General features: G+C 38.4%; 1 protein-coding gene and 1 pseudogene across 1 annotated transcript in view; both read left to right on the top strand.

The window, feature by feature from the left end:
* Nucleotides 1-23,932, top strand: part of LOC111517659 (echinoderm microtubule-associated protein-like 2) — a 45,139-nt gene that overhangs the window by 8,579 nt on the left and 12,628 nt on the right. Inside the window, exons 3-5 of the mRNA XM_023173869.2 lie at nucleotides 1,998-2,318; nucleotides 10,137-10,344; nucleotides 11,842-11,913. Of these exons, the coding sequence (XP_023029637.2) occupies nucleotides 1,998-2,318; nucleotides 10,137-10,344; nucleotides 11,842-11,913 (601 nt within the window). The remainder of the gene's footprint in view (nucleotides 1-1,997; nucleotides 2,319-10,136; nucleotides 10,345-11,841; nucleotides 11,914-23,932) is intronic.
* On the top strand, nucleotides 2,327-2,850 carry LOC111517689 (large ribosomal subunit protein uL24-like; annotated as a pseudogene).

The raw sequence follows: 23,932 nt of genomic DNA, 5'->3' as shown, positions 1-23,932 counted from the left end.
CTAGAGTTCTTAGACGATATGGACTTGATGATATCAAGAAGTTCAGTTTCGTCTAAAGGATGCAGAAAAAAAGAGTTTGTTTTTATATCGTGATGATGTTCACCAGCAGGTTCAGAATCATTGATTAGAGAATTTACAGAGTCAATGAAATCATTAAAGACTTGATGAATAACAGGACCACCATGAACCCGAGTTCCATCATCAGTTTCAAAATAATTCGGAAAACAATTGCTCATATTATTGGATGTTATATTCTGTTTAATTATATTCCAGGCAACTTTAGATTTGTTATCAGCTTCAAGGAATTTGTAACTGAAATACTCTTTTTTTGAATGGTCAATTTTTTTTTATGATTCCTCAACATAACTTTGTACTGCTGAATAACGATTTCATCACATTGAGTTCTGTTCAGATTGAAAACATCACGAAGAAGTATACCGTCATTGATGATTTCCTTGGTGATCAAAGGTTGCCTTTAGGAAGGTGGGTATTGCAAGGTGGAGCTCTTGGCGCCCGCCGCAGGAAGTAGCCTTGCTGTTGGAGGTGGAGTGGGGGAGGAGGAGGGTGCACTTATAGTTGCTGCCACTCCTGCTTCTATCGCTCTTTTTCTCCTTTTGGCCTCAGCACCACAAATGCGCTTACGCCTTGGCCTTTGTATTATATCACGAGGTGATCTGCCATGTCTAGCCTCAATCCGAGCGGTAGATTGGGGTGGACATTCCTGTTCATCCCCAGCCACCGCCATAGATTGAGGTGAGCATTTTTGTCCAGCCTCGGGATTGGTTTTTGTTTCTGTTTTTGTATTTGTTCCATTCATGTGTGTTCTCACGAGTAGCAGGGGAAGAGTGTGTCACTATGGCAGAGCGCGGTTTTACCAGAGGAAGGCTGATTAAAATGAGGTTTCGTCCGTTTCCCCAAGGGGATCGTTCGTAACCGCATATCACCCTGCGGTCATTCAGCTGTCGGCACGATTCCTTACACCTTAGCTTGGGTAGGCTCATCCACGGTGGCATGTGTCGCAAAGGGTGTTTAGGAGGTTTGGTTCCTCCCCCCACCCTACTTATTTCTGCCACTGACCAGGTGTCCGGCGACCCCGTCCGAAAGGCCACATTGGCTTTCCGGAAAGGGATCCCAGTCCCCTGGCCGTTCCCCTATCCGCCACCTGGGGACGCGCCCGAAAAGTAGCCCAACCCAGGGGGGCTGGCTCCCAATTTGAAATATTCGAATATCCTTTTTTATTGCAATCTACAACATGAAACGAACCTACATACAAAATTTCAGGCACTAAAAATATAGCGGAGAAACAGTGATGAAGAGGCAATTTTCATATGTGAACGCCACCACTTCACCCCCACGGGGGGATCTCCAGTCGGAAAATTTGAAAATCTTTTCTTGGTGCGTATTTGAGACCTAAGACGCATCTATATACCAAATTTTAGCTTCATAGGACTTACCAGTACGGAGAAACAGAGACGAATGAGTGAACGCATACTTCTCCTAATGTATCACAAGAAATAAAATAATTTGCTTAAAATAGAAAATTAATTCTAGTTAAACTACTGAATATTATCATCACGGATTATAGTTTATTATTATAACTGTATATTTTGCTGAAGGCTGGTCGCGCAAATAACTAACAAAATAAATACTTCTATACTGGCATAATTAGTGAAATTAACCAGTACCTACTTCCAATGGCGTATCTAAGGGGGTAATTGCGTCAATAATCCTCCCAAGAATAAAAAAAGACAATAGAAAAAAAAATACATGCGTGCAACGGATACATAGTTTTCAGAACCGACGTGACGCCTGAACAAAATAGTTTGATGATAGATTGATCGAGATCAACATTGAAATTTACTTAACGACGATATTTCGTCACATTCTTCATTTTATTTATGTTTAACAGCCTTCACATTTGAAGGAATGATAAAACGTGGATTTTTGTAAAATTTCAGTACGCGGAATCATTAATCGAATATCTTTCTTTGTTTCAGATGAAATGCTCGAAGCCGAAAACCGCGGAGTTAGCGGCCGCGTCGCCGACCTCGAGCGCAAGGTTCTCGAGCAGAGCGACGAGCTGGTATGCCTCAAGGCTACTCTAGCCGAGGCGCTGCGACGGCTCAGCACGCTCGAGGGCCTAAGGACTAGTCAGATCCCGTCGACGCCGACGACGCCCATCAGGATAAATGGAGTTTCGAGAGGCGAGTTCAAACAACGGCACGTCAGTTATTCTGCTTCGAAGGTGGAGAGCACCCGACGGGTGTTCACTGGGTCGTCTCTACCGCAGAGGAGGGCGGTTCATTATCAGTCGACAGGTGTGTATGTATTTTTAATGGGCGAGTTTGTGTGTAGTGGAGAAGCGTTTGGAGAGCAAAATGAAATTTAACAAACTAGTTATTGCTTCAAGAAGCAAAAACAGGAAAAGGAACTTCACGGCGCCTTCTCATATTCGAAGGAAACTTATGTCAGCCTCTTTGTCTAAGGAGCTCAGGCAGAAATACAATCTGGGCACCATGCCCATACGATGAAGTACAGATTGTGAGGGGACATTGCAAAGGACAACAAGTGGAAAAAGTTGTTCAAAAAATTCGTTATCTATATTGAGAGAATTCAACGAGAAAAGGCAAATGGTGCCAGTGTATATGTGGGGGGAATTCACCCTTCAAAGGTGGTAATTGTTAAACTCAAAATGGACAAAGGTAGAAAAAAGATTATTGATCGTAGAGCCAAGGGGCGATTGGCTGCTCTTGGAAAGGACAAAGGCAAATACACAGAAGAATCTGCCGCTTCCGCTGTGGAAACATCTTAGTATAGCCTTATTTTATACCTAATAAACTATTAAGAAACTATTAAGAGAAACCTCAATTCCTGGAAAAAATGTCACCATCTCCAGTACAGTGAGAAGTGTTAGAATTTTTTCTTCTGAGGGTATTTTTCCAATGAGGAATTCTCAAAGAAGTTGTCCTTTTTGAAAACGGCAGAGATCTAACATCACAAGTGGTTGATTGGCATCGAAAACATTAGAAAATGGAATAATTGATGGGAGCATGTGGGATACCAAACTAAAGAGCAACTTTGTCGGTTTTATTCACTCATATAGTCGATATCCAGTGAGTAAAGAGTATAAAGAACCAATGCTTTTTCTTTGCGCCGTGAGTTATGAAGGACTTGGGAAAATTCCGCTATCTGTTAATGGGCAACTAGGTAGGTAGGTCTGAAGTGAGTGGGTCTATTCGACCCTCCACTGCAACCCATAAGGGTTTATTGTGGCTCACACCTGCCAAATAAACCCAGCTTCTTAACGAAGCCGATTAGTTTATATGGTGTGTGGTCTTTCAGGTCAGATGGTGAGAGTACAGATCTGCCGAACTCAAAGAACCTGATTCGGTCCCCAGTGGGGCAGGCACAAAGTATATGCTCTGCAGTTTCATCATTTTCCAGACAGAGGCGACACACACTGTTTTCCGACAGTCCAAGTCTCTGCATGTGATGATTCAAATGACAGTGACCTGTAAGAAGGCCTGTTTGACATCGTAGTTCATCCCTACTGTAGTCCAACAACTGTTTGGTATCAAGCTTCGAAGGGTGAATAAACGCCTTAGAGTGGGCCAATCCTGGAAGATTCTGCCAGAAATCCATAACTCTTCTTGCCATCCAGGTGTTAAGTGTTTGTTTGGCAAAGCCCGAAGCGATGCCAATGACAGGTTCTGGTCCAATGAAGCCGCTTGCAGCATCCTCCTTTGCAAGAGAGTCAGCAGCTTCATTGCCTTCCAGGCCAATATGGCCAGGAATCTAAACCAGGGACAATCTGTTTAGTCTTCCTATCGAGGAGAGTATTTTTTGGTAGTTTGCTACCAATTTGGACGTTGCTCGGTGGGAGTCAAGAGCTTCCAACGCCGCTTGACTGTCCGAAAATATTTTTATTGACTTGTGAGTGAGGTTGGATTTATCCAATCTCTGCGCACATAATTCAATAGCGTAAATTTCCGCTTGAAATACAGTCGCATAAGTTCCTAGGCAGGTAGATATCTCTGTCCTGGGTCTGCGACTGAAAACACCTGCACCAGAACCGGAAGGTGTTTTTGATCCTTCTGAGAACCAACAACTATCTGCTCTTAATATTTCCTTCTCCCGCTGGATCCAGTCCTCTCTACTTGGGAATAGTTCTTTATAAGGCAGTTCGTAGTTGACAGTTGGAGGCATAAAGTTAGAGGTCATTTCCAGAATGCTGTGACTTCCAATGTCAACCAACAGTGTGTTGCACTCTGCATTGAATCTCCATGGCCGCTGACGGTGTGGTACTGATGGCACCACTGATAGCCAAACAAGCCTGTCTCTGTAAGTCAGAGAGCTTCGCTTGGGCCGTTTTCTGTAAAGCCTTCGGCCACCAAGCAATTGCACCATACGTGATCATTGGTCTGACAGTCATCACATAAATCCAATGGGTTTGTTTGGGACCTAAACCCCAAGTTTTACCACAAATCCTTCGACATGTCCATAGAGACAGTCTGGATTTGTGTAAAACTTTTTCCAAGTGATCGTTCCAGGTGAGTCTTTTATCAAGGACAATGCCAAGATATTTCACCTCCGTTCCAAATGGAATGACCACACCATTGAGGGAAAGTGACGTTAACTCATACTCCATATCTCCCATGAGTCTTCTGAACACTCTCAGTAAACCTGCCAATGTTGCTTGATACTGCCTCAGTAGACCTTTTGGTCACATTTTTTCTTCGCGCATGCGCCAGCACAGCTTAGCACCACAGTAGAATAATACAACCAGTAGTCTCTCCACGTAATTCGCCCGCGTTGCCGGGTACCTTCAACCGCTCTTAGGATGAGATCCTCATCCAACGCGTTCAGTGCTGTAGTATCGAAGGATTTGACGGTACCAGATTAGTTATAATAAACGGTCGGAAATTGATATTGTGTTTAGTTTATTCGCTGTTGTTATTATTTGTTTTAGTTTTTGTAGTTGGTTATGAGTAATTTACAATAATATAACCTTAAATTTCCTTATAATAACCTTAAATTTCGTTTTTATATGAGCGCACGCCTATGGTAAAAGAACGAAATTGGCTCCACACTTCGTTTCGAGGTCACCGAGAACTTTGTGAATGTATGAATGAAAGTAGTGGGAGTGGACTTACTGGTTGATTTTCACTATGTTAGCACGTAGTAATTTTTTAAACAACGTGTTGAAATGTCACATGATTTTATACACGCCAAATCAAATTGTACCGCTATTCAAAAGATTCATCGCGACAGTGTCTGTAAAGAAAGGATTTGTTCCTTCTTCTTCAATAGTAAACGAAATATAAAAAAGTTTTTATAATGGTTTTTTTTTTCAAGAAGACCTAAGAACAAAATAGTGTGCCGCTGTCAATATATTAGTTTGTCTCAAAAATTTTGTTCGTTTCAATGTCATGTGTTTTGTAGCTCCATAGCTCAATACATTTTTTTTTTCAAGGACAAAAAACCAGCACTACAGAAAAATCCTTAAGGCGCTCTCAGAGCGGTACCTGTGCGAAAGTAGCGATTTGCATTGGATTTGAATCGCTGGAGATTGAATCCATTTGGAAAAACGTTCTCAGGAAGTTTATTTCACAATAACGCACTTCTCCAGATGAAAGAGTTCCTAAGCAGTGAAGTTCGAGGAGTACTGAGTTGAACCTCAAAATCATGAGCAGCCACAGTCCGTGGCGTATCTCTGATATGTACCGCTCTTGATGGAATCAAATGTGCCAAGTTACTCGAACACATATATATATATATATATATATATATATATATATATATATATATATATAAGAGAGACAAATCTCCAACGTTTCTTCGATGTTCCAGACTATCAAGTTTGTAAGTGATGTTCGTGTCGCCAATCAAACAGGCTCTTTTCCGGATGGAATCCAGCAACTTCAGGGTATGTTTGGGGGCAGAGCTCCATACATGAGAACAATACTCCAAAGAAGGTCTGATCTGAGCTTTATAAAGCATCAAAAGTTGCTGAGGTATGTACAGTTTTCTGGTTCGGAACAGTGTTCCAAGCTTTTGAGAAGAAGCCTTTATAATTCCAGCGACATGATTGTGCCAAGACATTGGTGTCCATTTTAACCCTCAACAAACTTATCAAAGCAGAAAGGGGAATTGTCTGTCCTGATATTATTATATCCGGTTCAGAAGCACAAGTTGGTGGATCTTCAGAGCTGAAACAAACATCTAGCCAGGGGAAATTTCGGATATAGTCTTGAAGATCATCCCATTCAGCTGATCTCTAGGTAATGTCAAACTTAGATTGTTCTCCAACATTCATCGGTAATTCACACAACACTGAAATGAGTTTTGGTCAGAAGATCCCAATGGAGACCTAACGATGACTGCGTAAATTTCTGGATTGGTTGTTAGGTATAGATCCAGAAGACTACCATATTCTTCATCACGGTCAGGAATCCTGGTTGGCTCATTTATAATCTAAGTAAGTCCGCAGCTTATTGCAAAATCCTCAAATTCTTGACCTTGTTCGTCGTTGATATTTGAAAATTTGAGCCATTCGATAAAAAGGACATTAAAGTCGCCGAATATGGGATGATTGATTTGCAAAAAGTCAATTGTGTTTGCAAGTGAAGAGAATAATAGTACACTATATTGTGTATCGCTAGGTGGTCGATAAACGCAGCATATGAATTTGGTGATCTTCTGTGATATTATTTTGAACCACATAACATCAAAGTTACGGGGTTCCAGCATTTTCTCTCGTTGACAAAGAGAGATCGCTTCTGATAAAAAGAGGTATTCCAAAGTTACGTCTGAATCGGGAGTGGAAATCATAGCCTGGATAAAGAATATTGATGGGGTTTGTCAAAGCACTGACTTTGGTTCCTGTGAGTGCAAGAATATGAAGAGTATTTGATTGCAGATGTTGGTGTACTGAGTTTATATTTGAGTTGAGTCCTCTGATGTTGCAGAAATGGATTTTGAAGTTGCTAGTGGGCCTCTTAGCAACTGCAGTTACCATGCTATTTCCCTGTGGACTGATGTTAGGAAGACCCTGCTGACTGGTTTTCGAATAACTTCTGCAGGATGATGCCCTCGTGTGTCGTGGTAAATTCTGATCGATAGAGAATTTCGTACTTTATACAATAATGCTGTTCCTTCTTCTCCAAATTCTCATGCTTTGCCTCATTTCAGTTCATTACTATACGATGTCGGTTGGCGACTTTCGGCCAGTTTTTCTTTACGTATTCAAATTGAACCAGAACGCCGCCGAAACAGACCGAAAAATTAGCCAGGCACTTGGCAATGATGGTGTTAATGAACGCACTATTCGACGCTGGTTTGCGAAATTTCGTTTCGGATGGCGCTTATTTCGATTGAATTGAATGGGTATTCCTTGAAATATTATAGTTTAAAGTTAACTCATAAAGACGGATACAACTTTTGAAACAACCTAATAGTAAATATGTATAAGAATCCGATATTCAAACTAGTTTCTTGAGATCAGTAGAACAAGACTTTGAATTATTAAAAGTGTCATTCGCCACAGCTATAAATAATCAAAATGGCGAAATTAACCGTTTCAAATACCTGTGAAGTATTTAATAGGTTCACAAATTTTGTAAAAACCTAGTTTCGCAGCAAAGTCCTTCGATTTCTAACGGTTAAGAATAATGATTTGAATGTTCAATTGGTGTTTTTGAGTATGTCTCAGTCACACATTTGCATTTGATATGCTTATTTTGATATTTGAATTCAACTTGCAACTAATTGTAAGCATTTACCGTTGTTCAAATTACTGGTCGAAAACAATTAACAGAATGTTACATGTCAAAATTATTTTATTTTGTATGCCGGTTTTATTTGTACATGGGACAAGATTTGAGCTAAAAACCATCGCAATGCCTTGAACCTTCTAATATCCAATTCTTCTGCAAAACCTTTTACGGTCATCAAATGCTATCGCTTTGGTACATGTCCATGAAATAATATATCCCAGCTCGGTTATATTTTATTACAGGGGCATGGTGTAAAATATTCAGGAGTTTGTAGATTTCTGTCATATTTCTTCTGGAGGGTGACTGATGATGATCATATAACACCGAAGTATATGTTCGATGGAAAATGAACATGTTCGGCAGAAACATCTGGTATACAAACGGGTTGAAAATGGTACGGGAGCTGGGATTTACTGTGCGGGGAGAAATCTTCAATCTTACCCACTCGGTTAGTTCAAATCAGTCTTCCAGACTGAATGCGCAAGAAACATCAATTTGAGGCATTCACGAAATGTGCGGAGCACTGACGAACCCAGAAGACACATTTAGACTGGTCTTGAAATACCGTGAAACTGGCGGACAGGAATAGGTTGATTATACAATACTGGGTGCCAGAACACCCAGGAATCGTAGGCAATTATCAAGCTGATGAATGTGCCTGTCATGCATATTCAACTCCGTATGGTGGTCCAGAAGTACGCGGCCGAACAAAGAAAACACAAAATAAAAAAAAATGTATTTTAGGTTTTCCCCGTGGCTTGACCAATAATTGACTACACTGAATAATCAAATTTAAGTTTATTGTGCTTTGAATACAACAGACACTTCAACTAAACCCTTGCGTACCGCACTGTAACGTCCACTTGACTGTGTCGATATCCTCGTGACTAGCCCTTGAATATTGTAATCGTATGCCGTAGAAATTTCACCGAAGTTCCGTCGAAATCGGTAGCATTATTCTCGCTGCTTATATAGTGGCGGGGAATCATCGTACTTTGGCGCGCTCTTCGCTGCTTTACGTTTGGTTCATGGTTACCAGTGGCGGCCGGCGTTATTTTCTTTCGAGCATGATTTACAACAGTATTCATTTCTTAACATAATCTCCTTATATACATTTTTTTCCAGCGACGTTCAATTAGTTCGATACCGTTTTGTTTATAATAAGAACTGTATTGCTCCTCAAAATAGCTGTTTATTGCCGACATCACTTCTTCTTTGACCACTGAGCAATTTTGCAAGTTTGGGAACAGAGAATAATCCGAGGGGGCTAAATCTGGCGCATAGGGTGCATGAGGTAGTAATTCAAACTTCAATTCCAGTTCAGTTTGGCTAAGTCCTTTCAAATAAAAGTTTTGTACCAAATAACTATGACCAATTTTCTCCATTTTCACAAATTCACCGCAAACTTTGGCTATTTATGGCTGCCAAACAAATATTAAACAGCGCATCGTCTTCAAACTTGAAACATATGCTTTATAGATTGTGTACTTTCTAATACAGTGATTTTCTTCAAACAACTACCGCCATCTCTAAGTCAGGCCAGGTAGTTCTGGGACAACCGTAAGTCATGAACCAGCTTGGAGGTACCAAAGTCTTTGGCACGGAACCGGATCAGAACTGGAAAAACTGAACCGAGAACAGACACGGGAAAACATTTATGAAGGAAAGAGAAGAGAACTGAAGAACTGCCATAAAAACAGGGATCGGCTCAGAACAATTACAGGGCTACTTACTGGATACTGTCCATTGAGAGAACACCTGAACAAAATAAGGCTGTACAACGGATATGTGACGCATTGAATCACATGAGGCAAACAATTTATGAAAAACCCAAATTATGTCTAGAAGAATATGACATATATCTACCAAGGACCTTTACAAACTAGTAAAAAGCACAAGATTGTTGGATGGGGATGGGTTTTTACGGATATTTGGGGAAATGAGCGAGTCAGACGGCTCCCAAGTTGTTAAAAAAAGAATTGTCCAATGTATAAAATATTTTACTAATAGATCCATCCTTTGCATGTCGTTATCAAAAGGAGGGGTTGAAAGATCCATCGTAGTCTATATCTGGTTCATTATACTCGCGAACTTTGTCTGGTTGATTTTTTTTCAATCCCGGGATTTGTATATTATATGCTTTTTCCTGCTAATAATCTCTCCCGTTATGCATGCCTACAGTTCAGTGGTGTCGCCCCAGATAATAGTCATTCGAATCAGTTTTAATTGTAACCAGACAAATAACAAAAGTGAATTGTGAAGGGTTTCAGACTCCTCAGTCTTAGATCGTTAATAACTCAAATGTTCAGTTTGAATATATATTTAGAAAATCATATTAATTTTATCTGTTTTTCATTTCAGGAAGCCTCCACAGCGACAGTCAAAGTTCAAGTAGTGTAAGTCCAATCCCTTCTCCTTCTCCGAGAGCTACGCCACTGCCATTGAACGGTAGAAGGACTGTAAATAGTAACGCCTCCAGCCCCACGATACCTAACGGATCGGCTCTACATAAAAGGTGGAGCTCTACAGGGGATTTCAATCAAGTGGGCCAAAATGGAATGCAGTCGAAGTAAGTAAACAAACTTCAAACCAGACAATATACATCAGGAAAAATAATTTTATACCGGGTCAAATGATACTGCCACCCTGAAATCACAAATAATCCTTTAAGGTTCTCAGGAACAACGGAAATCAATATGAATTCTTTCGTGCTTCAATATAAACAGATATGACACTAGAAAGTCGTTATATTTAAAGTTTTTCTTATAGCAGCCCTTGGTGACCAAACACATGTGAAGAAGGTGAAATATGGGTTTATTCATTCACAACATGTCTATGATAGTGATGATCAGTGCAAAAAATTAACAGTGTACGATGAAATTGAGTAATTATTGTTATTTTGAATACACCAACCCGTTACTTTGTGAAAAGCAATAACACTAATCATAATAATGATTACAAGTCTTCACAATATAGACTTTATTTCCAATACGCGTTTTACTATTAGGTGGGCTGAAAATTTCGAAGACTAACATACAGATGGCGCTACTAGTATCAAATCCATATGATTTTTAGTTAATCCTAACCTTCAAAAGACACGTGTACAATTTTCACAGCTGTCGGACTATCAGTTTGTGGGATAGAACATTTTGAGTGAAGCACTTTTGTAAGTTTAAAGAAAATGGATTGAAATGAATTTCTTGTGTTAATATAACATTGCTTTTTGGCGATAAAAATGCTCTTGGACTTTGCCCCAGGAAAATCAACCGTTGAGAAGTGGATTGCTAAGTTTAAACGAGAAGAAATGAGCATCGAGGAAGATGCACACAGTGGACTTCCCAAAGAGACTATTACAGACGAAAACATAAAAAAAGTCAACAAAATTTTACACAGCGTTATTGGAGCGTTTGAAAGGAGGCCCCTATTTGAAGAAAAATAAAGTGCTGTTTCATCAAGACAATGTACCGTGTCACAAATATGAAAACGATGGCAAAATTGCTTGAACTGGGCTTCAAATTGCTTTCGCATCCACCGTATTTTCCAGATCTGGCCCCAGCGACTTTTTTCTATTCTCAGACCTCAAGAGAAAGCTCGCTGGAAAGAAATTCTGCACTGATTAAGAGGTTATCGTTGAAACTGATACTTATTTTGAAGCTAAAGACAAATCGTAGTATAAAAATCGTATCGAAACATTGTTTGACCGCTGTAATCCTTGTATCGCCCTCTAAGGCAACTATATTGAATACAAAAAAATCAAATTTCACCAAAAAAATGTTTTTCTATGTTAGCGTACGAACTTTTCAGCCGAACTGTACATAGTAATCCAACTGAGGAAGCTTCTTTGTAGTGAAACACGTATTGGAATAAAAGTCTGTAATGTGAAAATTTGTAAACTTAATCATGAATACTTCGAATTAATAAATGACAAGACAAAAAATTATTTTTATTTGATTGAGTGGCTGTTGAATATTTCATAGTCTTGTGACGAACTCATGATAAAACTCACCCAGGAATCTATATTATCATTTGTCTTATTATTTTTCATTTATTTTTTTTTTTCTTATAGGTTCACAGCGAAATCATTCCTTAATTTATACACGAAGTTGAATAACACCTCCCAGCCGAATTATAAGCATGGGTATGTTTTTATTTTGTTTTATTTTATATTTTATTTTTTATTTGAACTCTTGATTTCCAAATTTAGTATTTTGAGAGCGCTATTTCCATTCTGTCTTAGTCTTTTTATTCTTCGACTGTATTGAAATTTGATTTAGCACCATTAGAATCAAATAATTGTGTTCGTTTCTAAAATAATAGTTAAGTTTTGAAGTATTTGATATGAGTATACATTTAATTCCAGAATCATCAAACTTAGTATAACACACAAATTAAGGAATAACCCGAAAAAAATACCTGTGACATTGGCATATTTTCTCTCCTCAAACTTGTTGACAAGCTTATTAGTAATTTGAATAAGTGGTACATTTATTAAATAACGACATTATTCACTGGCGAGTGGCAAAATTGCAATTTAAAAAAAAACTATAACTGTTCTCAACTACTCCACTCTCTTTTATCCGTTCCACTCACAAATGTCTACCCTAAACTGATTGCTTTCGAAAAGTCTGTCGTAATTTATAAGGTAATGGAAAAATCTAGATCATCATCTATTCTCAGTCCAATCCAGCATTTCTTGAATAATGTATTCGCCGTTTACCATTTCCTCAGAAACACCTCGAAGAACATTGAAAAGTTATACATTCTTTCCACTGCAAGAGCCACACCTGCACACTGACTTATTCATAACAATTTTATCGGATATATTTGTTTTTTTTGTCAATATATGAACTATTATGATGATTTGCGAAACAAGAGCTCTGCTCTTATCGCCAAACGTGAATAAAGTTATTATTATTATTATATTTATAGTGTTAAATAATTTAAATTCTTTTTTTTTCTCAACTTGTTCCTAACTAATGAAGTACATATAATTATTCCTTGCCATTTATGTTTGCTCTTCTTCATCATTACCTCAACATTCTTGTCTACCAAATTCACAACGTAAATATTATTGTATCTTTGTGCTTCCTTCAATAACTCAAAATGCAACTTAAGGATTCCTATTTCATTCACACTTTAAAATTATTCAACTATCTTATATTCGATACTCTTCATCGAACTAATTTTTAACTGGATCTGATAATGGTCAAGATAAACATTCCAATGCATTCGTCAGTGTCTTTCGCGATTTTCGCTAGCCTAGTGTGCGAGCTAGGGGCTAACGAGGTCTTACCTTTTAACGTGTGATTCCTAACACGAGACATTGTGCCAGTGGCTCCCAGTGGACGTACACTTGACAGCGAAATTTCTAGATCACTCGAAAGTGTTCGAGAACATTCCATACGATTCCAGAATAGTCTTGAACCTTCGGGAACATTCTGTAACATCCCAGATCATGGTGGAATGATCAAGGGAATAATAAGTTGTTGTAGCCCTCTATTCCCCATCTATGGAAATGTTCAAGGATTTCGGAAAACATTCCTCAACATTTCAGAAGATTCTGGAACGTTTGATAAGTATCTGGAACATTCGGCATCATCCTGAAATATGCCAGATCACTGTGGGATGATCAGAAAATACAGAAACATTCTGGAGTGTTGTGGAATGTTCGGAAATATTCTGGAACGTTCCGGAGCATTCTAGAAGTTTCGAATGCTGTGGAATGTTCTGGAACATTCTGAACCATTTGAAGCTTTTTACATACCTCTACCCATTGGCAGAGGTATATAAAACCAGATCCATCGACATTTTAAGTTTATCCTTTTATTCCAACTTCTGAACAATCTCTTATCAACTTCCTATGAGAAACGGGATACTCCAACTAGTAGGTAACTAATAACAAAATGACCTTTGATAAAATTTACTCATATGAGAGTATGTTCACAACTATCAATTTCAGAAAAAAAATGCTACCTTAACTTTCAAACAAAACCAACGATGTTGCAACCTTTCTTCATTACGCCTCTCGCATCGGTTTGTCAGCCCGCCTAAATTTATTTTCTCCCGCGATGATTATAATTTTACGGTAACTCGTGAGATATTATTTAGAGTTTTATGGTGCAAAGGGCCAATATAATATGTTGGCTATGAATGTATCGTTCTCACTTTTATCAAAATATGTGGGTGAAATATTCAAGTCGAACGATTTCGTTTAACAATTTGAATCACTTTCAATTTTCATTCTCAGGCAGTTCCATTTGAAGAACGTAATTCATCAATTCATTGTTTGAAAGTAACAATATATTCTATTCTTCATATTTATTTTAAGAACATTTTTCAAAGAATTGCTTCAGTATGGAATGGATATCTCGAAATTATCTTAAAATCAATTATTCAAATACAATGTTAATATTTAGAGCTAGAAACCAACCTGTAGAGGGCTCACGAGGTTTGCTGTAGTTCTTGTGTGAATTTGTAAAAATCTTTTCGACATTCAACATTTTCAAGAATTTTATATCCTAACGAATATCATCCAATCAAAACCTGAGCACCCTGTAGATATCGGCTAATTTGTAGTGTGGTTTTGAAACTGGTTTCCTTGCATCTTGTCCCAACCACGTTATGCCTGCGAAAATGACTAATTTTAAAAATGCATTCAGTTATAGTCATGACGTATTCTTCTCCGGTTGTACAAATTGAACTCGAATTGCCTTGACATTCGAGCAAAGAGCGAAAAGTTTTTGATGAACACGGTGTCGGTTTAGAATTACTCGCGATCTGTGAACATGCGATGTGTCGTGACGAAGCGGTACGGCTTCCAAATTGAATAACATTTGAGTGTATGACTATGTGCAAGAAGCAATATTGAGGACATAGTAACCATTAGTTTGATTCAGTTACCGGGTGTTCCAAATTGGAAATGTCATTTCATTAAAGCAGAATTAACATTTTAAAAGATGTAGGTATAACAATTATTATAATCATTTCTGCTTTTTGGTAATCAATTAACACTGAATTACTCATGAAAGGATACCTCAACCGACCAGTAATGAGTAAAAGGCACCTTCACATAATATTTTTTATTGTTTCGTCTTTGTTTTTTGTTACTAATGCAGATGTCGCTAGCGGTCAAACTGTCACCTACGGATGCGTATGTTAACATAATCCGTCTCATCAAAATGTTCGAAGCTTTCTCAATTTTTCTTGCGAATGCCACAGAAAACCACAGTATTTCGCTAAAGATGAGACAAAAAAAAGTGAAAATAAAACAAAAACTCTAATTGATCAGATAAACACAATATACAGGGAGATGGTGACGGAACTGAGGGCCTGGAACGAAAATGATGATAAAATATTCACTAAAGTTAAAAATTGAACATTTTTCACATAGGTACGTAAGGAAAATTTTAATCGGTGCTGTGTTTATATGATTAGCAAGAACATAAGCGGCCAGAGCCGGGAAGGATTTCTATCGATGGTGACGCTAAACGGCTGATCGGAATAACTGAATATGAAACATGGAATAAGTTTATTGTTTCGCTGTTTTTTATATATTGAGTTGTTGAATTGTGAATTTGTGAAAGTTATGTTTCTGGTGCAATTATTGGAGACACCAGAAACTAATTGATAAGTTAAATAAATTACTGTTGCTCATTGGAATCACAACAAACCACAGCAGTATATGAAAACAGCTGGCAGGAGTTTTTTTTGTTTTTCACCATCAGTTAACATGACCGGTAGACGTCGTATCGGAGGTGGCGAGCAGGGTAACCGCCCAGGGCCACGCTCTTAAGCTGGGGCCGCACTGCAGGAAGGTTGGTAGTATGGTCGATGGTAGACAGCTGCCTGGCGAACATCCTGCTATTTATAAATGTGAGTAACAGAACGACGGTAGCCGCAGTGGCCCCCCACTACCATCTAACCTCCAGAAACCATCCGAAGGTACGCCAGGCGTCTATCCAACCTAATCAGTCGTGTTTGATATTCCAGCCGGGTAGCCTAGCTATGGAGGAAAGCGTAATAAATTATGTGTATAAAAGGAGGGCAATTTGGGACCCAGCAGATCCATTAAGGAAAAATTTGCACTTCTGGAAAAAGAAATCGGCTCCGATGAATATCCGGATTTGTGTTTCTTCAAGAGTTTACTTCCATATATGCGGGAATTAAGCCCGGGCCATAGTCTGAGTCTGTGGGAAAATTCAAGACCTTATGAAAATAGAAATTTGTCTGTGGAAGCCCCTCAATTTGGCCACGAGTATGATAGTCGTACCCAGTACTCATCATTGTCAAATTCAACTGATGTTTTATGCTTTTCGATGGAACAACAATCATTAAATTCGTATGGTGGAACATCTACATCTCAATAGCAAGATCCTTTTTTTTTTCATAATTTTCTTTAACGTTTATGTTCTAATGTTTAGTTTCAATGATTTTGTTTATTTATTAGAGAGGCATGATTGTTACTTTTCCGCTGTCAGTTAGATACTGGCTTCATTTCACTGCGTCCAGGATGCATTGCCCATCCACCTTTACCATTCACTCTCCAAGCGACCATCTAGCATCCTTCAGTGCGGCCCCTCACAGGGGCCCCGCGCAAAAACCTGAGTAGAAAAAAATTGGTGTCTAAAACTTCTTAAGATATTAATTGAAACAATAATAAAATAAGTATGTTTCGAAAAGTAATATATGTAACCATACCAATAATCTCGTTCGTGATGAATTACATGGAAGAGCAGATGCATGTTAACTGTTGAATTATATTTCATATTGTACAATACCATCATTACATACAAACTGAATCTCTTCCTAACTGCATGAACAAAATGTAATATATTTTTGTGATTTTATTTTAATCATTATATTTCATATTTTCATTAGGGGAATCTTCTTAATGTGTGTCAACTCTTATCATTTATTCTACTTGCCAATTATATGAATAAATCGACGATATTATCTCAGTGCTGAAATACATAATAAAAAAAGTTTAATCGCCAAATGTACCCCACCATAGGAGTAGTCCTGAGAATTATTGCCATAAAACCTGTATTCGGGAAGTTTTCGGAGTTGAAAATTAATGAAACATTTTAAAAAAATTCGATACCAAAGATCGACTTCCAGTACTTGATATAGTAGTTTGTTACTAAAATTGAATATTTAATATAAATTCGAAATGAGAGTTATACTACAGCTGCAGCAATTATGAAATCTCATTTCACCTCGCATGGTCCATTTTTAGTGTCTGTGCAGCGGTGTCAGCAGGAAACAACTGACTCTGCCGACTTAAAATTTTGAAAGTCGTTAAATCTGGTAACCGTGGAAACCGGTGAGGCCATCCACACACGATAAAACATCCTCAATTGAAAATAAATTATAACTCATTCATTGGATTATAACGCTTCAATTGGGGATTTTAGTCTCAGTGAAAGTGAAGAATATTACTGGAGTTTTTTTCCCAGCGCCAAACCGTTATTTCAACACCTCGACACGTGTTTCGAGCACCAAGTGATCATTTTCAAGAGGAAGATTAAACTGAAGAAAAACAGTTGAAATAACGGTATGGTGTTGGGATAAAACTGCAGTAATATACATTACTACACCAAAGGTTCCAAACAGCGCATCACAAGTATTCGATGAAAGTCACCAAGTCTTTTTCATGCGTAGGTACATCTTCAAGACATTCATTTACCTTACTTTTTTCAATACTAAATACTTGCCACTTTAGTTTTCGAACTCCAATTTATTTATTTATTTATGAATTGATTATCTTCCCAAAAATACCTAGTTTCGATTGACATACTTTTCGCAATAGACAAGGGCCTCATAAAAAATCTGCCGCCCGCAGTTGGTAAGGTTGCCACCGCACTTCCTGGTAACCGAAATCAGCCCTGTTTCGCTAAGATTAACAAGTTTTTTTTGTTTTCATTTCATATTAGGTTTTGCTCCTAATGGTGTTGGTAGATAGTAGGAAGACTTGGACTTCCATCAATGACAATTTTGGAATCATGAAGACCTATACATTAAATTTAATCCGTTAGTTATAAATAGAAGGACGGTAACCAGTTAGGTTAGTCTGAGTGGTTCCTTCTTCTCAATCAATCGACGCTGTGGTTCGAGCCCGATGGCCGCACTTTGAAAGTGAAAGACTTCGGTAATCCTTAGCTCGCACAAGTTTCGACTTCTGAGGGTTGTCGTTCGTAAGGAGGTGACAGCTGGTTAACGAAAAACATTTTTTTTATAGATCTGCTACGAAAGTATTACAAAGGAGTAGTAAAGCGGCTAGTGAATTTATATTGAGTCATTTCAAAAGTTTTGTCTGTTCTACTATCATGCGTTTTTGTAACTCCAAATCTAAATGAATGTTTATTTTACTGTCTTGTGATATATACTGATCGATAGAAAATTTTGTACTATATAATCATGATGCTCTTCATTTTTATTTATTTGAATTTTTTGCATCTTCACAACTTATTGCTATATGATGTCTTTAAGCGATTTTCGGCCAATTTTTCTCTACGAGTTCGAATTGAACCAGAACGCTGCCGAAAAATTAACCAGTCATTTGGCAATGATAGTGTAGATAAACGCATTGTTCGACGTTGGTTTGCGAAATTTCGTTCCGGAAATTTTAGACTCGAAGGTGATCCCCGAAGTGGTCAACCTACAGTAATCCAGGACGAGGATTTGAGGATGCTGGTGGAGGCTGATCCATCACAAACAGTGCGAGGGATGGCGGAAGAAGTGGGCGTCTGCTCCCACGCGTTTTTTTTCTTTAAGGACAAAACACAAGCACTACAGGAAAATCCTTAAGGCGTTCTTGAAGCGGTGCCAGTGCAAAAATAGCAACCACAGTCTGTCGCGTATTTCTGATATGTACCGCTCTTGGTGGAATCAAATGTGCCAAGTCACTTGAACGATTCCCGTGAAAGTATCTATAGAAGGGAGATAAATCTCCAACCTTTCTTCGATGTTCCGGACTATCAAGATTGCAAGTGATGTTCTCGTCTCCAATAAGACTGATGGCTCTTTTCTGGTTGGAATCCAGCAGTTTCAGGGTATGTCAGGGTATGTTTGGGGGTGGAGTTCCATACATGAGAACAATAAATACTCCAAAGAAGGTCTGATCTGAAGTTTATGAAGTATCCAAAGTTGCGGAGGTGTGTAGGTACCTACAGTTTTCTGGTTCGGAACAGTTTTCCAAGCTTTTGAGAAGAAGCTTTTGCAATTCCAGCGACGACATGACTGTGCCAAGTCATGTTGGTGTCCATTTTAACATATTAGAAAGGTCAAAAACTCAAAAAGTGGGTGCCCCACGATTTGACTGATCGGCAGAAACTGTCACGTTTCGAGGTCTGTTCTTCGATTTTGCGCAACCAAAACGATCCATTTTGGATCTGATCGTCACGTGCGTTGAAAAGTGGATCCTCTGCAACAGGAGACGTTCAGGCGAAAACCCGCCAGAAAAGACCATGATTACTGTATGATCAGCGGCTGGTGTGATTCGCACTATATAACTTTCTGCAACCGAGCCAAACCATCACAGGAGAGTTCTATTGTGAGGAAATCGACCAAAATGTACTGAAAATTGCATCAGCCGCAGCCGACACTGCACGTTTCACAAATTACCGCCTGAAAATTAAACGAATTGAGCATCAAAGTTCTGTCTAATCCACCATACTCCCCAGACCTATCGCCAACAGAGTATCATCTTTTCAACCACTTCGATAACTTCCTCACTCAGGACTAGTCGAAAACGGCCTTCGTTGATTTCATCGAATTCCGAGCAGCCAATTTTTATGCTGACGGAATTAATCGACTTTTGTTACGTTGGCAAAAGTAAACTTACTAAAATGACGCCTAATTATTATAAATGAATTGAAGTATTCACTCAGATATTACAGTTTAAAGTAGACTCATTAAAACGGACAAAACTTTTGAAACAATTAATAGTATTCTGCTAAGGTAACAACAATGCCATAATTCTTAAAAAAACGCGAGGACGCGGTCCAAACAAAACGGAATTCCGCATGCCGCAATGTAATGTGGCAATACCGCGATTCGACGTAGTAATACGGTATTTCCTTTTCCATCGTCCTCGGGATAAAACCATTACCATTGTGATCGTGTTCAACCACTTGTGACTTCTGCCTGTATCAACGGAACAGTAATTCAGTTTCGACTGTGATTTTTGTTACTCAACGTACAATTTTGTGTAGCCTTAACCAGAAGAAGCCCGATCATGTAAGATACATGCAGGTTCTTTCTCCTCCTTCATATATTGATTTTGTTTTTTTTTCTAAAGAATTTTAATTGAAAATAGGTACAGGAAATTAAGTTCCGGTGTTTTGCTTTCGAATCGGTTTTCAAAACAATAGTGTTTTTTTTATTTGTTTCCGAGGCTGATAAGCTGCGATTAAAAAATTCATTGTTTAAAAATAGATGGAATTTGCTGAATACTGATTTCTCGACCTTGTTGAAAAGATTGTTTTAGATAATAATTATCAGAGATTTCAGGTTTTATCATTGAATAATGTACGGTGTTATCCAGAAGTAGGTCTCATGAAAATTTCAATGGGGCTTTCATTAGCGGTTTATAATAATCAGATTGAATGCAAAATTGATATTTTGTGAATCTTTATTTAGGATTTCAATTGAAATATTTTCAAGTTGTTTTTTCAAGCGGCATAACGGAGGTTCGGTATATATAATTATTTTCTTTATTGCATTTTAAACCTCGCTGTATTCTATGGTATTTTCACATTTCTTGGCAAATTTAAGAATAACTTCATTCAATGACTAACTGTACTTAAATTTGATCTATTTGAGCTTTTAACAATTGTTGAATCCAACGAGTGATAAATTAATTCGAAAGTGCGGAATTTACTTTTCAATAATGTTTCGCACCGACTCAGATTGCTATATCCAGTAAATCTACGCCACCCATGTGACGATTATATGTAGACGTGTAGACCCACAGCACTTAGGCCACATGTGACCCATTGTACATCCTCCCGAGGAATTGTCCTCCTAGGTCATCGTCCATCCTGTCCTTTCCAGGAGGGTGGACAGGTCACTAGGAGACATCTCCTTTATATTGGCAGGTGTAGGCCAAGACTCGCCGACTCTCTTTGACAACCTTGAGGTGTCTCACGGTAGCCTCCGCGAAGGTTTTAGAAGGTGCAGCGGCATTACTGTCGTTGCGCGGCTCCTTCAACCTTCTTGGGGTTCCCTCCGTGTAGGTGCACAAGTGAGGGAGCTTTCCTGAGGGGGCAGCCGGTTCCTTGCCGTCATTCAAGGGGGAGCTCTTGGCGCCCGCCGCAGGAAGTGCCCTTGCTGTTGGAGGTGGAGTGTTTGGTCACCTCTGGCAGAGCCCCGCATTACCAGAGGTAGGCTGATTACAATGAGGTTTCGCCCAGTCTCCATTCAGCTGTCGGCACGATTCCTTACACCTTAGCTTGGGTAGGCTAGTCCACGGTGGCTGTTTTGCAAAGGCTTTTGGGGAGTTTTAGTTCCCCTCACCATACTTATTTTTGCCACTGACCACAAGTCCGGCTACCCCGTCCGTAAGGCCACATTGGCTTCCCGGACAGGGCCTCCAGTTCCCTGGCCGTTCCCCTATCCGCCACCTGGGAACGCGCCCGATGGGTAGCCCAACCCACGGGGGCTATTTGGATTATACCTAGAAAATATATTACATTTTTTGATATAGGGATAGAGGTATAGTAATTGTCAAAATATGTTCTGTGAAATTTGGAATATACTATTCAGTTGGACACTGAGGATTGCCTTGGAAAACAAAAAAAAAAAACACTTTTTAAGTTTTTTTTCTTATTTTTCAACGTGTGCTTTCTTTTGATAATTATACATTTCCAACACAATTTCACACATCATACTAGTTCTATAAAACGTAACGACAATTATTAAATAAATTGTTACAGAATTCATTTTTGGCGTTATGATCACAGAACACAGAGTCGTGTTACACGTTACACTCGCCATTGTCACCTATTACACCCTATTGGAAGGTAATGACCAATAACGATACGGTTGCGGTTTAAAATATATAATTTTCCGTCTCACTTTAATACATGTACTACTTTGTTTATTTCCACAAATAGATACAATTGGTTAGCGAGAATACATAATAAACGTGTAAATTTTGTAAGCCCAGGTCCACATTCTCCTTTATTGGTCTGCATTTTCTTCAAGGATTCCATCAATATTTTTCTGTTATTTTTCACCTTTCTCCTTCGAATTTCTTTTCAAAAAAACTACTTGCCACCGTGATAGTCAATATCCCGGATTTTCCCTAAGGGTAGGAACTCGTTTCTCTTTAATATGAAAATTAATTATGCATCTGCGTAAAATTACCAAATCAGCATCTTCCATCACAATTTTGGAATGCTACCAGTCCCTCCAATTCAACATGTGTTGGGAAAAGGGTGCAAGCTATTTGTATACTTATTCACTATTTATCTAGGTTTGTTAAGAATTTGACAGAATAATGTTACTTAGGATTCTTTTATTTGTTTTTAGTGGTTGACCCAAACGCATGCGAACTAACAAGTGCCCTGTATATTGACCTACTTTTTCGAATATCCAACATTCTATATTTTTAATGAAAGCTTCAACCACATCATGCTTAAAGTTGCGTGCAGCAGTTCAGAATATTGAATAGTTAATGGAGTAGCTAATCAAATATACATAAACTCTTTTTACCTGTTGTGTACACATTGGTGATTAAGAATTCACCTATTATTTGTATTGACGAATGATAAAGTTCCATAATTGACCTGTGCTAAGGATTAACGAGTTCTTACCTTTTAATGGGTGATTCCTAGCATGGGTGAGGATATTGGACCGATATCCGCTCAAGAATCGATCTCCCCTCAAGAATCGATCTCCCTTCCAAAAAATATCCTCATCTGACGAATGTTTCTCTCAAATTACGATCGAGGTGAAAAAAGTCTCAATTCAAATAGGAATTACAAAAAAAATACAAAAGGAAAGCAACACTCAACCATTAACTGTAAAATATAAGAATTATATAATATTAGTAATTTTTAAATGTAAGAAAAAATATAATAAATAAGGCATAATAGTTGATTTCTCAATTTCACAATAATAATATATTTCCATCTCTTCTTAACAACTAATTCCAACATATTTTTGCTTTGTCAAATCAATTTTTTCATTCAAGTGAATGCGGTTGACAATGTTTGCCTAAACATATTGTTGTAAATCATGCCCGAAAGAAAATAAAGCCGGCCGCCGCTGGTAGCCATATACCAGGCGTGACGTGGCTAAGAGCGCGCGAGTGTACGATGATTTCCCGCCACTCGAGAAGCAGCGAGAATAATGCTACCGACTTCGACAGAACTTTGGCGAAATTTCTACGACATTCGATTACGATATTTATAGGCTAGCCACGAGGATATCGACACAGTTAAGTGGACGTTACAAGTTTGGTAATTCAGTGTAGTCAATTATTGGTAAAATTATTAACAGAGTTGAAAATAGAATACTCTTATAATGGAAGGCCAAAAGTTGAAACTAATTATGAAACTGAAACAAATAGTAGTAGTGAATGTAATATTAAAAACAAGGAAATTTAAAAAAGAAAGGCATTTATAAGTTATTCATGATGTTTCGTTATAATCATTTCAATATGATACAACGCTATGTTTTCGAACCCAGAGCGCTTTAAGGATTTTCATGCAGGGCTTGTGCGTAACATAAAGATTTTTTTGTAGAAAGCATATAGGGATTACTGTATCAGCATGCTATCCGGTAAACGCAATTTTTATCATTATTTTTAATCGAGTTTGGTCGTTTGGTTCCAAACTCTTCAGGAAGAGTTTGGGACATTTGTATAGATCAACAAAACAAGAAGTACTTAGCAATTTCGACGTAGGAAGGGTTGAGATGATATCAACAAAGGAGAAGAATCTTGGACATAACAACCCACTCCAGTAGAGTAAAAATTGGACATGAGCTGACAGGATATATATGCTCACGAAGAGAAATCTTGTATTTCGCCTTAACGGAATGAGTTGTGAATACTAACAAAAATCGAAACTTAGTCAAAAACTCAGTTCGAACTAACTCATTTGAGTATCTGAAAATTTTTCAACAATGAAAGTCCTGAACTCGTAACATTT

Source organism: Leptinotarsa decemlineata, unplaced genomic scaffold, assembly GCF_025532065.1.
Source record: "Leptinotarsa decemlineata unplaced genomic scaffold, Ldec_3_MD MMD2_tig00026336_RagTag_RagTag, whole genome shotgun sequence".
NCBI classification, from domain to species: domain Eukaryota; kingdom Metazoa; phylum Arthropoda; class Insecta; order Coleoptera; family Chrysomelidae; genus Leptinotarsa; species Leptinotarsa decemlineata.
This window is presented reverse-complemented; position numbering and strand designations above follow the sequence as displayed.